This window comes from Rhinolophus sinicus, linkage group LG18 (assembly GCF_036562045.2).
Source record: "Rhinolophus sinicus isolate RSC01 linkage group LG18, ASM3656204v1, whole genome shotgun sequence".
Taxonomy (NCBI): Eukaryota; Metazoa; Chordata; class Mammalia; order Chiroptera; family Rhinolophidae; genus Rhinolophus; species Rhinolophus sinicus.
In genome coordinates this window covers 7,926,755-7,943,257 of record NC_133767.1, presented here as the reverse complement: position 1 = coordinate 7,943,257, position 16,503 = coordinate 7,926,755, and the positions used below count along the sequence as shown (strand labels likewise).

Genomic DNA, 16,503 nt, shown 5'->3' with positions numbered 1-16,503 from the left:
ATGGTCCTTACTCCACTATCTTATCTTTCTTTTGTGGACTCTCGGGGTTGAGTCTCTGCTCAAAGTGCCTGCAGACCCCGTCGGAGCCCAGCTTTCACGCAGGTGGAGCAATCAGCGCTGTGGGAATCTGCCCTCCTCACGTTCATGGGTGTGGGCGTCTCATGCGCTCTTCCTTCTCTTAGGAGCTGGGGCAGGAACCAGGAAAAGTGTTATTGGGGCTTTTATTTGCTATGTTCAGTATTCTGCTGTATATTTTTAATCATTTTATTATTAATTTTTGTATTCCTGGAAATATCTTCCATTTGTTGCTTGCAGAGCAAAAGCAGATGTTTTACCAAAAAGGTCTATATGAGGAGCCAGATTGCAAACTCCTTTTATATTGGACGGTTTCTGAGTTTCCGAGTGATGGGCTGTGGAAAGCTACACACATTTCTCTCCTTGTCCCCCAGCTAGCGTCCTGCTTGGTTTCTCTGCCTCCAGAACACCGCCCGCCCGCCCCCCGCCCCCACCCCCACCCCGAGCAATGTGTTGTTGTCACAGAAATGAAGCATCCAGTCAACACGGGCCTGTCTGTGATGGGCCTTCCTCCTCCTCTTTCCCTCATCTCCAAGGTCATGGCTCCCTATCCGAGAGCTCAAACTGCCAAATAGCTCAAGTGCCCACTCACTTCTTTTCTGCGCTTGGGCTGGCACGGGCATTTGAATGTCCTCATGTGCTTGGTTAAGTGACACCAGTATCAGACGTTCCTGGGTTCCAACCTCAACTCAGCCACTCATCGGCTGGCTGCGTGAGCCTGTATCGTTCTGCCCCTCTCAGCATCATCCCATGTAAAATCTTTACGTGGCAATAAGGTGCCCACATTGCCTGGCACACAGTAGTAGGCGCTTACTAAATAAAAGCTATTTTGATTTTTTTTTTTAAAGAAACCATACTCTTCTGATTGTCGCAGAAGTCTTTATGAAGAGTGCACTTTAAAAAATGAAGGTCAGATCAGTCCAAATGCCACCATCATCTATATTATAATACAGAAGCTTATCTTTCTCTAGTGACATGGTTGACAGAGGGGATTCATGGACTCAGAATAGGTTCACGAAGTAGGATTGTGCTTCTAGTTTTGTCCGTTACGTTAAGTAAGTGGCCCGAGGTCTCCCGCAGGGGCCTTCCAGACCAAGGCAGAATTAGGGCTAGACGTGCCAACGGGCATCCTTGCTGCCTGGGTCGTCAGGAGCCCGTGCTAGCCTGGCTCTTTGCAGACAGTAATTTGTGCCCCGTCCTTGTTTCAGGGGGCACCTTGTCACATAAATGGCAGCCTCTCCTCTCCCAAGCCTGTAGCCCTCAGAACTATAAACAAGAAGACCCAAAAGTAGGCTGGAATTCATCTCTGTGTGGCTCACCAGTGGCGACAGTGGTTTGTCCCCATGCCCTCCCCCGTGCCCAGCTGTTAAGTGATTGGAGTAAAGGACAGCTGCCTCTTTATAGGACCCTTGCTGGCTGCTTCCTCCCCCAGGATTATCTCAGAACCTCCTAGCGGCCCAGGGAGGTCGGGACTACTGTTCCAATTGCACACAGTGAAGCTCGTGGAGGGCAAGGTTTATGCCAAGCAGGGTGGAGCTGGCAGTCCAGTGCAGACCATGTAGGTCTGACTCTGGAGCTGCTGCCCTCAGCGCACGCCCTCAGGCAGGCCTGTCAACTCAAGTCAGGGACAGTAACCTAGAGGCAGCCCCAACCTAGGACTCAAGGGGAGGGTGCCACCTGGGCAAACTGGCCCCCAGTGAAGGCTGCTTTCTGCAGAAACATCTCTGGCTTCTGGGGCTTGGGTTTCTGCTTTTCTCCTGCTCTCTGGAAATGCCTGATGGCCATGCTGGATTCCTCCCAGACACCTCTCCCATGGTGCTGAGGGAGCCACTGTGCCCCCAGGGAGCTGGCGGCGGAGGGAGGCCTGACAGGCATCCAGGGCCCTGACGTCACTGCACACCTGCCAGGTGCCAGACCTACTGCCCCATAAGTTGCACACCCCATTGTAAGGCCAAGGGACCGAGCTTCCAAGGGGAAGGGGCTCATCCAGAAAAGAGCAGGGGTAAGGTTTTTTTTGGATCTGGCTGGCTCTGAGCCCCACAAGCATCCCCCCCTTCTGCTTCCTGCCCCCACATTCAGGAGGTGGGACCTTGAAACACTCACTCGTGATTTGGATTTCCAAATTCCGTGCTGGTTCAATTGAAAGAGGCCTGGTACTAGCCCTCCCTAGACGTGTGGCCTGGGGCAGGTCATGTCACCTCCTTGGGTGTCAGTGCCTTGTCTGCAAAGTGACATTGCATGCTGAGCAGAGGTGTCATGAAGGTAACCTGACGCTAGGGGACAGGTCCTGGCAAATGACAGATGCTCAGTCAAGGTACAGTGGCCCAAACCTAAACTCACAGATAACTGCAAGGAGGCTGGCCTCTTTGATTTTTCTTTTTTTTTTTTTTTTCGTCTTGCTCTGAAAACACCAGAATCGCGAACCACGATCCTGGGAGAGGGAGACGTGAGCTTGGTTTTCTTTGTTTGTTTGCTTCTTTGTAATCAAGCTTCATGGTGTGATTTCTCAGTGTGGAGCATCTCACCGAAATGACTGCAGTCTTACCCTTCTCTGCTCTCTGCACTGTCCGTCTAGGCCATCCGGGTATTCTTCATGCTTCGTTCCCTGTCACTGCAACTGCGAGGCGAGCCCGAGACCCAGTTGCCGCTGACACGGGAGGAAGACCTGATCAAAACCGACGACGTCCTAGATCTGAGTGAGTTGGCGTCCGCGTCTCAGCAGGGGGGACCCTGCCATGCTGGCTCACACAGCACTGCGAGGGGCGGGGTGCGACCTGCCTCTTGTACTGGGGTTGGTCTGGGACCGTGAGCTAACGGAGTGTGCATGCCCCACAAAACCTGAAGAAAGGACCCGAGATTCTGGGCACTTGGAAGTCAGCCTGCAGGTTCTGCTTTCCAGAGACCGGGTGGCGCTGTCCAGGTGGCTCGCTGCAAGATCTGTGCTGGGCGTTTGGGGGTCCTCAAGCTCCAGGGCCCCTTACCCTCCATATAATCATGGCAGCACCGGCTTGACTGGTTTGGGGTATATGAAGGCTTTTCTGTATAATTCCAGCGATTAAAGGATTCTACTGCTAATAAAAACAGGCTTTCAAAAATGCCAATCACCAGTGTTTAGGTAAAGATGAGGCTTTGGAGGTTGGAGAACCATAGGCTCAGCCCGAAACCGTGGGCTGCTTATTTAACCGTGCGGTGCCTTTGTGCCATCCTCTGCAACAAGAGGCTGAGATTGAAAGGAGACAACTATGAAGGCTGGGCATGCTCCCGTAACCCTTCTCGTGTCTGTGTACCTTCCTCTTTCCTCCATTTGCTATAGGGCTGGCAAGATGGTTTTCTTAAAGGCATTGTGGTATATTAGGACTCTGGTTATAAGACACGGAAAACGTCACTTAGCTGTCTTGCGGAAAGGGGAGTTGGCTGGTGTCCCTGGAAAGTCCAGGAATCTACCTTCAAGCATGGCTGGATCCTGGTGCTCGAGCACTGTCAGTAAGAAGCTGCCACCTCCATCTATTAGCTCTGCTTTCCTCGGTGCTGGCTTCATTCTCAGGACACCAGAAACCCCCACGTGTCCGTTTCCTCACCTGTAATGTGGGGATGGTCTTCCTTAGGTAATGGGGTTGTTTTGACACTTGAGCAAAATATAACATGACTAAGCACCGTGCCTCGCATACAATTTCTCAGGAAACTGTAGTCAGTGTCACCTGCTAATTAAAGGAGGTGAAGCATAGAAAGAGCAGAGCGTGCGGCCTGACACACAAGACGCTCAGTAGATGATTAGTGTGGTTTACCTGGTTGTCTAGCTTCTTTTTCTCCCTTCCTGTTTGTGTTCTTTTTCCCTTTGTTGGAAGAGCAAAGAAGCTACGTCCCCTCTGTGCTCTCTACCCATCTTCTTTGACCCTTTGACCCTTGAGAAACGGCCATAGGGATTTCTGTAAGGGTTGACATTGATCGAAGCTGGCTGGAGAAAACCATAAACCAGTCTTTCTCTGATTTGATTCAAGGAAAGAGAGGGAAACAGCTTGCTTTAGAGAGGGCCATTCCATCAGGGCAGCAGGAATGTTTGCATCCGTGAAATGGAATTAACTTTTATGCTGGGAATTCACATTTCTTCCCCACCCCCCCACCTCCACCCCCAGGAATGGCCTGCTGAAATAAAGATTAAAAGTATTTCACTTATCAATTTTAATTGATTGGATTGCTAGTTGAGCTCACTTAACTGAGCCTTTTTGGGTAGTTGGCCATTAAGAAAGTAATGGCTGTCTCTCTTTACCCAACCTGATTGCAAATTACGTCTGCTGTCCAGAAAATACTAGGAATTATGGAGTTTTACAAGCACATGGTACTAGAACAAGATCTGCATGTGTGGTTGACCCATTTTTTGTATGTGTGATTGTTTTTAAATGCTGGAGCTTCTCGCCCTCCACTGGGGAAAAATTAGCATGCTTTGCGTTTCACCAAACGCCTTCTTTGTGTTCAAGATGAAGGAAGCATGTAATGTAGGTGAAGGCATTCTTATTTGCTGAATGATTGGAAGCCGGCACACTTCTTATGAGCTTAGCTTTTTGTCTCCGTGACCCCAGAAAAAATTAAAAAGGAAGCTGACTCAGGGAGAAATGTTTGGGGTTGGTCAACTTTTATCTAAGGTGATATAGGGTCTGACAGGATTACAGGAATGTCGGCTCTGCACAGCAGGAAGAGGTGACTTAGAGTGTATTTACTGAATTCGTCACACTTTGATAAGAAACCGCAGCATGAGAGTGCTCAGATGCCTTCTCACCTGTCTGCTGACCAGCAGCAGGCCTGTGTTCCAGGTGTGGCGGGCGTGCTCTGGCAGGGTGGCTTCTGAAGGAGCTCAAAGGCAAGCAGTCACTGCTGGGAAGAAGCAAGCTGTGCTTAAAGCCTGTTTTGTTTTCACTAGAAAAGAAAGTGGCATGGGGCAGAGGTCACAAACTGGCAGCTGTGAAGGAAGGAAGGGAGGGAGGCAGGGCAGGAAGGGGGGAGGGGAAGGGAAGATAGGCTAGACCAGATAAAGCAGATTGGATTTTTTAGAGAGAACATGAATCTCCATAGACCCAGGCGTCAGCTTCAACAGTTACTACCCTTTGGCTAAGTCTCATTTGATCTGCCCCACCATTTCCCTTTTTAAAATACACCCCCGCCCCAGTATCTTAACGTGAATGGAAGACTCATATTATTGCATCTGTAAAGATCTCTCTCTAACAGATAAGGACTTTGGTTACTCTTCTTTATGGGTTGCCACGGTTGCAAATCATGAGATTCTCCAGCTGAGGGAGGGGGGAGGGCCGCCCCCAGACATGGGCCTTTGCTCCCCCATCTCCTGTGTTCTGCCTCCCTAGCCCATTGGCAGTGGATTTTTTTCGGCGCGGGTGGAGTTGGAACGATCAGACTTGTGACCTGGCTTGGGGTCTGAATGCTTGTGCGGCCCAATGGCCTTGCCTTTAAAACGGTTCTAAGAGGCTTTGCGAGGTCTGTGGATGATCAAATGGGCCCATGCACAAGTGGCACACAGCACCACGCTTGGCGCAGAGCAGGTGCCCCGTGAAGGAGAATGGCTGTCGCCCTGCAGCAGCTGCTGAATAACAAGATATAACTCACAGTGGCGTGACATGGGGCGGGCGTTTTGTGCTTTAATAACATTTTGAGGAACGTGTCCTGAAATACCCAAACCAGTGCATCCGTGTGTGATGGCACTCTTTAGGGGGTTAAGAAAGATAGCTCTGGCTGCTTGGGCCGAGATAGAGGGAGCTGGACCCTGTCCGGGCAGGGCAGTCCTGCGCATTCACCGACTGGCCTCCTGTCCCATCAAAGTCCCCAGCAGTGCTCTGAGGACCAGCAGGCTTCGAGAAGGAATCAGGTTCCACCTGGATCGGATTGGAGCCTTCGGAAAGGTGTCTGACCTGTTTCCAAATAGCACAGGCAGTCACGCTCGGGGGAAATGCGTCCGTTATCCAAACACCCTAAGGAGATGCCAGGCAGGCAGGCACCCTCAGGAAATTTGCCAGTCTTACCCACATGGACACGTGACCTTTACATCGCTGTAGTCAGACCATGGGCTGCATGTATTCGGATGTTTAAGTCCGTTTGTGAAACCCATTCAGTGAGATTCATACATTCATTCACCTACTTACTGAGCGCCTGCTGTATGACAGGACAGTTCTGGGAGCTGGGATGTGATTATAAGCTAAAGCCAGACCTGCTCTCTGCTCTGATGATGGTTCCAGTTGGTTGCGGGTAAAGGGCGGGGAAGGTAAGGAAGTAAATGCACCATCATGGGTTGATTGACATAGCTGTGTGTAGGTGATGAACAGGGTCCCATGCTGGAGAGAAAGTAGGAGAAAAGACCTTGTAGGCTGGTTAGGGAAGGCCTCTCCGGAGAGGTGCCATGCAAGGAAGAACCAGAAGATTCTATGAGAAAATGCAAAAATGAGGCCCGCTAGTTAGAGGGGATGGCAGAGGTGAGGCTAGAAGGTGGGAGAGAGCTTGATGCATCCCAGGGTCCTAAAGGAGGCTGGCGTGGCCAGCAGGTGAGGAGCAGGGGGGAGAGCGACTGAGATGAACGCCCCAATTCCAGTGCAGTGGGAAGCTAGCACAGGGTTCCCACAGGGACGGCTGTCTGAAAGTTCTTGAACCAGAATTGCCAGGTTCGAGGGTCCCAGCAGAGGCCTTTGAGCCATGTCAAAGGGCTCGAGAGACTATGGAGCGTAGTGGCTGTGAGCATGGGCGTGGGGGCGGCATGACGGTGCCCGGAGTGAAATCCCAGCTTTGTCCCGTGCCAGTGTATGATCCTTGACAAGTAACTTAATCTCTTGGTGCTCCTTCACCTGTAAAACGGGAGTTGTTGGGAGGAGGAAATGACTTAACTGTATGAAGTGCCTAGAACAGTGCCTGGCACGATTGCAGGGAGGCCATTTAGGAGGTTGTGGCCAGGGGCCAATGACAGTGGGGGAAGGGGGATGGGGACACAGCCTGGGGACAGCATTTTGCAACTGACCTGCCATGGCGATGCTGGACATCTAGCTTAACTCTGGGTTCTGAGTTTGAGGACAATCCGGGCAGCAAGAGTTTGGGGGACAGTGATAACGTAATCCGAGGGCCAGCCCTGGAGGAGGAGCTGGTTCCGAACGGAAGATGCCGAGGTTAGTTGGGTGACCAGGTGAGAGGTGCCGGAAGGCGGCTTGGCCGAGATGTCCAGAGAGTGGGTTGTAAACCTCTTCTCAGCTACCTCAGAAGTGGTTCTCCACTCTAGCTCACAGATTTCAGCAGTCCCATGTTTAGTGTTGACTGAGACGTCTCATGCAGCCATTCCACAGTCGGTGGCACTTCTACTTCTGCTCTGTTATAACCGAGATGGCTGTTCCTCACAGGAGCTTTGTAGCAGCTGGTTAGAATCCTAGGGGGAGGGATCCGTGAGGGAGGCCCAGACCCCCAGAGAGAGGTCCCCAAAGAAGCAGGTCTCGGTGCTCTAGGTCTGATTCCTCACCAGGCTGGACACACTTGCCAGAGTCTGGGGGCCTGGAAAATAGCCACCGTGGTGGAGAGCAGTGGTTCCCGGACTTGGGGACTTCACAGCCCAGTGAAACGCCAAGACAGAAATAAAACCCAGCAAAGCCTCTGGGGATAGGATTGCCAACTTTTTATTTCACCAAGTAGTCATATTAAAAAGAAAGCATTTATGAACTATCATTTCATAAAAGAAAGGGCACCATTACTGCCAGATAAATAAGCAGGACAGTGTTTCAAAACGAGGGACAGTCTTTCCAAGAAACAGCAGTGGAGCTGTAGGCCCACAGACTGTGTCTTAATAGGGAGTTTAAAATAAAGTCAAGTGCAGGCCAGTGACAAGAGCAAAAGCCAGCGTCCCTGTCTTGTTGTTGACTTTTTATTACACGGATCACATGTCACAGCTGAGAATACACTGTGTGCTGCTGACTCAGGCGCATCGTCCCTGTCTTTTCTAATTCAGTCTGTGGTGGGAGGTGATCACGCATCACATAGCCAGCCAAAGTCACATGCCACTGTGCTGAGTGCGGTGGGAGCAGGTAGTGGGGCTTGACCTGCCCGGAGCCCAAGGAGGCTTCTGGAGGAGCCATGACCCACCTGAGGGCTGGATGTGGATGTGGGTGCCAGGAAGGGACCTGGGAGAAGCAAAGGCCCTGGGGCCAACCTGGAGTTGAGGAAGGTGAGAACCAGCAGTGTGGCCAGAGGGCAGGGCAGGAGAGAGGGAAAGTGGTGGTGAGATAAGGCTGAGGAAATCGCCCTTAGAGACGCAGCAAGGGTTTGGGTTTTATCCTCAGAACAGTGAGAGGAGTTTTAACTGGGTGACATGATGAGATTTGTACCTAAGAGGGCCGCCTCTGGCCTCAGCTGAAGAGGAGGTTTATGGAGTTATGGGGAAAGGGAGTGATGGGCGCTCCCCTGGGAGGCCAAACATGCAAGATTCGTCCCGCAGAAGTGCCCAAAAGGTGGTGCTGGCATGTTGCTCACACACCCTGCTTTGCTCCAGTGAATGTCCTTCGAGCGCTGCTGCATTCTGCTCTATGGCCTGGGTGCAGGGACTCTTGATTGCAGGAGGCCCGTCCTGTTTGATCTAGTTTGTGCCCTGGAACCTGAGCCATCGTTTCTTTGAGGCTAATCGTTAACAATGATACTATTTTGGTTGTGCCCATCCCCTGGCAAGGCTGGTGGCTGTGGACCTTCCCCCTGCTCTCCTTCTGGCTGGTTCTAGCCCAGGACCTGCCTCTTTCAGAAGGGGCTTAGGGTATGGTGGAAGCCGTGGATCCCAGAAAAGTACAGACTTAGGAGGAGACAGGCCTGGCATCTGGATCCCAGCCGTCCTCTTCTTCCCTGTGTGACCTTGAACTAATCGATTCAGTTCTCTGAGCCTCAGTTCCCTCGTTGACAATAGGAATAGCCATGCCCACATTTACAGGATTATCGTAAGGCAGGGCAGTAAGGTGTGTATAGAGGTTGCAAACTACTGGCCGTCAGGCAGGTAGGTCCGCAGATGTAGTTTGGTAGCTGATAAAATGTTTGCGAGCAAATTTTATATTTGTTGTCAACATTTTAAAATCGGGATATTTTATTGTGCAAACCCAGACATCTATCCCTTTGCAAATGGGACATTCTGGCCCCACCAAGCCGCCATGCCCCCAGGTGGCAATCGGCTGCCTCTTGTGGGCATGCACCCTTTTCGCCAGCTCCCTCTGTCTCCAGCCGTGAGCCCCCACGTACCCCCAGACCTGAGGACCCAGCTGCCTGCTCAGCGTCTCACTCTTCCACGAACACGGTGGAATACGGTCTCCCCCACACACCTGCCTCCCCCAGCCTTCCCACCTCTCAGTTGGTGGCAGCTCCATCCTGGTGGCAAAACCCTTGGGCTCATCCTGGGCTCTCTTCTTTCTCTTGAACTCGACTTCCAGTTGGTCAGCATACCTAGTCAGCCGTTCCCTGCAAACACATCCGGGTCTGACCGTCGCTCCCAGCCCTGCCCCTGAGAACGTGGTTGGCGCTGCCATCATCTTTCACCTGGATTGTTGGAACAGCCTCTTATCCAGGCACTTGCTTCTGCCTTGTTCCCTACAGTTAATTCTCCACGCAGTGTCCCGTGTCATGCTCTTAAAACGTGTCAGATCACGGCCGTCCCTCACTCCAAGTGGCATCCATCCCGCTCTGACTAAAAAGTCTCTACCTTTATGGCGACTTAGCGAGCTGAGCATCGTCCGGCACCCCCTGGCCTTCTCTGCCTCCTTGCTCTCCCACCAGGCATGTCCCCACCTCATGGCCTTTGCTCTTTCTGTGCCCCCCACCTACAGACCACTCCTTCTGCAGAACACGTGCTGCTGTGGGCAGTTACTAGACCCCCAGAAGCCCGCGTGTGGAAACTGTGCTCCAAATTCTCCGTCCATGTTTGAGTTCTGGACCAAGTCCCCTTCTTCATTATCCTTTTGTTTGTCGGTGAATATGAGTGTGAGTGTCATCTCCGACCCTGCAGCAGTCTCCACTTCCTGTCACGCTTTGTTCCTCATCCCAGTGCCCTTATAGGTGAGAGCTTTCAGGCCAGGCGGAAGTCCCTGTCTGTTCATCAGATGGCCTAGAGATTCATTTCCACCAAGAGTGTCATGAAGCTCCCCAGGCAAGTTACGTGGTTTGATTGTAAGTCTGTGACAATGTGAGTTCACGGATTTGCTTCGCTTGCAAGACCAATGATAGTCTTGTCCTTCCTGTCAGTTCTGGAAAGTTCTCTCTGGTGCCTTATTTTTGCTGATGGCCCACTCACTGTCAAATGCCTCATCCTGGCGAAAATGAGAAAATAGCATAAATAATAAAGACTGTGAAAGACAAATCCAGAATGTGGGACATTCTAGAAGACAGCTGACTTGAAATTTTTATAAATGTGGCTGGCGTGTCAGACCCCAAAAATGGGCGTTACTCTTCTGGCCAAGGGTGCTGTTCTAGATTACTGAAAGGAAAGAGGCATGGCAGTCGTCAGCCTGGGTTGGATCCTGAACTTGGGGTGGGTGAGTAGCTTTAAAGGACATTTTGTGTAAAGTTGGAAAAATTTGCCTAGCGTTGTGATTAGATAATAAAAGTGAGGTCAATATTACATTTTTCGGTTGTGATGATGGCGTGGTTCTGTGGGCGATGTCATTCTTAGGAAGTGCAGGCTGAAGTATTTAGGGATAAAGGGTCACATGGGCCACAGCTTTGGAATGATTCACAAAACGAAATTGTGCGTGTGGGTGGGTACAGTGAGATAGGAAGCAAACGCAGGTACCTATCAACAATTGATAAATCTAAGTGAAGGGCATGTGTGTGTTTATTTGTACTATTCTATAAACTTTTCCAGAAGTTGGAAATTTTTCAAAATAGAAGCAAAGGGAAGTAGCAAGAGGGTGATCAAGTTTTAGAAAATCCAACATTTAATTAATGAGGAAGGTAGTGTTTAGGAAGTGGGGCCCTGGATTCCGAAAAACCTGGGTTTGAATCCCAGCTGTGTGACCTGGGGCAAACTATTTAACCTCTCTGGGCCTTTCTTCCTTGTCGGGAAAGTGGGGATGATAGTTCCTGCTTCGGGACTATTATGTGGATTAAAAAGAGAACCCATTAAAAAGGCTTAGCAGCACACTGCGTGTGCAGAAGCTTTCCTAGTAAAAACAGTCATCAGTACTCATCATCTGGACTGCACATTGGCCCTGGAACTCTTTTCTCGTGAAAAGGGTCTCTGTAGGAGGTCTGACAAAGCCAAGCCACATGTTTTCTGTCCATGGAATGCTTTGAAAAGTGGAGGAGGTCACCCAGCCTTCTTAATTAGGCAGTAAGTTTCTTGGAAAGATGACTTTCAGGAAAGTGGGTGCTGGTTGATTGGAGAAGAATTGAAACCTGCAGGGGAGACTTGCTTCAGACCCAGATGGCTCCTCGGGGGCGGTTCAGTTCAACCGTTCAGGCATGGAGCTCCAGAGAAGTGGTTTGTGTAGTGCTGACACTGAAATGGACTAATGGTAACGTGAAGTATGGACATGGCGTTTGAAGTCCACTCCTGGGCTGAGTGTGGTTTTGTGGTGCACTTTGTCTTCAAAAGGAGTGCAGTCCACACTGGGTCTCCTGCCAGGTAGATGTGCGGCCCAGCACCCTGGGGGGCATCCCCCCCCTGCCCATCGCCAGACCTGCCACCTCGGAACCACTGCTGACCCCACTCTAACCCCACAATCAGGGGTCACCCGCCATGCCCCTCCCCACCCTGGGCTCTCCGTGCCCAGTGTCCCCCATGGGCAATCCCAACCCATGGCCTTGCCGCACAGGGCCGTCCACCCTGCTGCTCATGTCTAAGCAGCCATCTGAGCTGGCCTTGGCCCTCTGCTCCTGCCTCCGGTCTTGCTGTACCTGAGCCCACCTGGCTGTGGTGCCACCTGCAGGGTCCTGGACCCAGCCTGCCTGCCACCTCGCACCTGTGGCCTTTACCCAGGTTGTCCCCTCCCAGGCCCCACCCCCACCCTCCGTCCTCCTCCCGGGCAGGATTACGTTACTCTCCTCCTCTTCCTCTCTCCCCAAGTTCACCTCACACACGCACCAACCACTTTGTTTTTTTGGCCGCAGGGCCTGGCACATAGTAGGCACTCAAAGAGGTCTTGTCAGATTGAACTGATTGATTAATGCTGTAGCCCTCGCTTTGTTCATAAACACTGAAGGCCCTTTCATGAACACAAAAGTGACATTTCTAAATGTAGAGTAATTTGGGGCAGTTGGATTGTGAGTTAAAAGAATGATGTTTGTTCATCACTCCCATACATTTGAATAATCAGGTTCCCAGGGCGAACTACCCCTCCTCCTGATGAAATATACCAAGAATCTTAAACGCACCTTGGTGTTTTCCGAAAATGTAGATTCTTCATTTCAGTTGTCGAGCTATCCCGAATCATTTTCCTAAGTGATAAAATGCTGCTTTTATTTTTTTCCCGCCCCTCTTTGAAACCAGGACCCTGAGTTAGACTGATCAGAAAAGAAATCACATTTGAATTAAACCACCAATTCTCTAAGGGAACGGAAAACATGGAATTAACAGTGTCTCCCCCTGTGGTGAGGCTGCTTCTCCCTGTGCTTGGTGAATAATGTTGCTGGCCCCTTTTCAGAAATGAAGTAGAAATATGGAGAAATGAAATTTGTATCTTATAAAGTGACTGGAAATGCGATTATAATACAGCTGTCAGTTTTGTTCAAGTGGAAAATTTTTAAGTAAATCCAATTGCAGCATTATTTGGTTCTTTTAAAGCAGGGTGATGTAGCTGTTTCCTGCGTATTGATTATTTGATTGGTACCTGTCTGCTGGACCTATTTTTTTTCTCAGTAGCGCTCATTGATGTGGTTTAATGTATATTCCTGTAATCTTTCCCTGTTTTATAAACTTACAATCGTAATTGAGCTGCATTAGAGAGACATATTCTGCTGAAATCACAAGGTCACCTAATGGCTGTGCCCTCTGTTGTTGGCTATGTATTGAAGCCGTCCTAGGACAGTTCTGAAAAAGACAGAAGTCATTATTTTTTTTTCCTCTACAAAGCAGAATTTCTACATTCCATTCTATGCACTGGGGAAATGAGGCATCTGAGTAACAGAGACTGGGTTTCGAGCTTTTTCCTTCTGGGCCTATTAAAACGATCATCTCTGCTGAAAGTACTCTACAATTTGAGTATTTTTTCTGAATTCCAGTCCTTCCCACGCATTTGAAAATGGGGCCACAGTTTTGATTCCTCCCATCAGAAGGGACCCGGGGGCTTAGATTGTTTTGCTCAAGGAGCAGCATCTTTGGAGGCACATGACAGTCCCTGGGAGGTGGACGGATTCCAATGTGGCTGCCTCTCAGGGTGCCTCAGAGAGCAGAGGGTGCTGGCTGGCAGTGGGGTCCCAGCCCTGGCACCCTCAGGCTCTGTGACCTTGGTGTGTCCCCCTAACAGTACGTCTCTCTGCCCGCACCTCATGGGGCTGTCGGGAGGGAGAGGTGCTGCTCAGGAGCCCGGCCAGCAAAGGCCAACAGAGCAGCAGCTCAGGCTGGACAGTCTTCCCCAGTCCGTAAACGGCCATTCTGTCCTTCTAGTTGCTCAGGCCAAAGCCTTGGAGTAGCCTGTCTTCTCTCTTTTCTCATCCCTACAACCGAGTTCTTTGCAGATGCTGCCAGTTGAGGCATTAGATCGATGCAGAATCTGCCCCTTCTCCTCACCTTCAGCGCCAACACCTGGTTCTCACTCTGGAAACTGCCGTCTGACTGAGGTGCCAAGTGCCTCCACTGCCCTTTCTCCACCCACAGCCTGTTGCCTCCTTTTAAACTAGCCATCAGAACCCTCCAGAGACCCTGGCTGCCCGTGTCAGGATCGGCTCTAAGTCCTGCCCTGCCCTCCTCCCACATCTCCCTTCTGTGCTACTCCAGCCATAAGGGACATGGCGATTCCCACCCTGACTGCTGGCCTCAGTGGCTCCCCAGCCCTCACTGCCTCGCGGTGCTGCAGAAGCCAGCCTTCTGACTGCATCTGGCTGGCAGGGGGAGGGCCGTGAGCTGCCACAGGAAACAGGAATTCGTGGGGGGAATGGGGTTGAGGGTTAACGTTTCAAGACATCCCTCGCTCCAGCCCACTCGCTGAGGCTGTCTGGGGCTCTGCCTACACAGGGCTCCTCACCCCAAAGCCACTCATTTCCCAGCCACCTCCGCCACCCTGCCCAGAGACAACCCAGCACTGCTTGGGCCCCAGAAGGGGAGAACTGGCTTCGGGCCCTGGTATCTCATCAACCACAGAACCCCCAAACAAATCTCTGGGGAGACTGAAGCAGCAACAGACAGCGGGACCTTTATCAAAGGTCCATGACGGGAACAGGCAGCCTGCCTTTTCCCCCAGCCCAGGACACCAGTGCCACTTTCCCCAGCACCCGTCCTGCTGGCTGGTCGTCACTCTGCGGCCCTCCCCGGTCTCCACTAGGAAAAACAGGAGTGGGGGCCAGCACTTCCTCCCTCCCGCTCTTAGGAGGGAGATGTGTTTCCTTCAGGTTAGTGTTGTCACCTAAGTAAGAGGCAAAAGGAAGCGTAGGAAAGCACCTGAAATAACGGAATGAGCCCTGAATCACAGGTGTCAGGACTCCTGGGATGAGGGCGCCCTGGTCCCAGTGGAGAGTGTGATTCAGGGTGCATGGGCGGCCTGGACTGATTTTTCAAATAAACGTCAAATGTGTGCTCTGCTTAGCTGTTAAGAAGTGTGCAGACTACTGATCTTGGGACATTGCAAAGCTTAAATTGTCATTTCACTTTGACCTGCCTGAAAATAGAAGTGACAGTTGGCTTGTCATGCTGCCCTTGTGTGTGGCCACACATCAGAGGAGCTGCCATCTGGGCGCCTGTCTTGCTTCTAAGTCCGCAGGACAGGGCAGGGCCTGAGCGTGGGCAGGGGGTAGGAGGCTGGCAGTTTGTGGCCTGGGGCTCTGTGTGTCAGAAGAGGGCGATAGTGGAGCTCCTCGACCTGAGCTGGGCCTTAAAATCACTAGAGCATCACTTCGAAAACTATCTGTGCCCAGGCCCCACCCACGCCACAAGGTTCTCACTTGCTTGTTCCAGGGGTGGGTTCCTGGCATCGATTTTTAAATGCTCCCTAGAGGATTCTATTGTACAGCCAGTGTTGGGAGAACCACTGGGTTAGATAGAATGGGGAAGGTTCTGGAACTTCCGCTTAGTCTCTACTTTGCCACTCTCCATGAATTCCGGTTCCTCCTCAGAACTCTCCTTGCCTGCCTCCTAGTCAACCAGATGTCAGGGAGCCTGACTTTGGTGGCATAGTGGGGTGACATCTCTCTCTAGGTTCTGACGTCCACTTCCAAAGTGGAAACCTTGTGCCATCCAAGTCACCCTTACAGATCCTTTTGGGAAGGTGGCATGTAGGAGAGTGACATCTATCAAGGCATCTGACACAGCCAGTCTTCACTGCAGGGCCGAACGAGACCCATTCTTGAGAACCAGCGGAGGGGAGGCTGCGCTGCATGAAAGCAGGCCTCTTTACCTGGGAGAACCCCGCTGGGCACTGGAGGGACCCACAGGAAGGCCCAGAGTCCCACCTGCCCCCCAGCTCGCTCCTTCAGTGGGGTGGTGGCCAGAGCGGCCTGTAGTATTTATGCTGTTACGTTCCACTCCCTTCTCCCTCCCTGAGTGTGTACAGTTGCTTTGGGTAAGTTAGCTGTGCATGCAGTTAGTTGAAGACAAAGCACCTCACCTGTCAAACCTGGGGCATCGTGTTGGAGAGAAGAAGGGCCTGGGTGAAGGGCGAGGCCTCCTGGACTGCTCCCCAACCTAGCCCTGCAGCCCCCCAGCTATACGTGTGCCCAGGCAGCTACTGAGGCGCTCTGTGCTTGGCCTTCTTTATAACTGACGTGGGCTGGGTGAGAGGGACCCTTGCGGAGCTGGCAGTATCTGCAGCCCTGAAACCCCAGCCTGTCCCTGACTCTCCAGTTGTCCTGAACCAGTGCCAGTCCTGCAAACAACCTGCTCTGCTTCAGGCAGAGTTGTAAAGTCATTTGTCTATAATTAGGAGCTAGAAGTTCTCATCCTACCTTCTCCTTCCTCCTTGGGTCTGGTCGGGGCCACCACTTTTATACCAGGTTCTAGATGTAACAGACTGTTCTATCTCCCTGCCAAATCCTTATACAGAAAAACCCCATACAACTTCCTGGTTTTCAACTTGGCACATCCAAATTATCTTTTGCAGTCATCTGTTTTCATTACCCCTACATAGGCCTTCGAGCTGTCTCGTATACTTTGCGTTTTTCTAAATGCAGTTTGGGGTTTTCCAGAGCTGTGCAAACCCAGGAAATAATGCATGTCATTTAAATGACTCCAGTTAACCTTTGGCCTTCAACTGGTTGCTCATAAAACTCGCCTCTCTC

The 16,503-nt window shown here is 51.3% G+C and overlaps 1 protein-coding gene across 11 annotated transcripts in view; it reads left to right on the top strand.

The window, feature by feature from the left end:
• CLEC16A (C-type lectin domain containing 16A) overlaps positions 1-16,503 on the top strand; it is a 190,103-nt gene that overhangs the window by 93,270 nt on the left and 80,330 nt on the right. For all 11 annotated transcript variants that reach the window (XM_074323098.1, XM_074323101.1, XM_074323097.1 and 8 more), the window contains one exon: positions 2,651-2,771. In XM_074323098.1, coding sequence (XP_074179199.1) covers positions 2,651-2,771 — 121 coding nt within the window. The remainder of the gene's footprint in view (positions 1-2,650; positions 2,772-16,503) is intronic.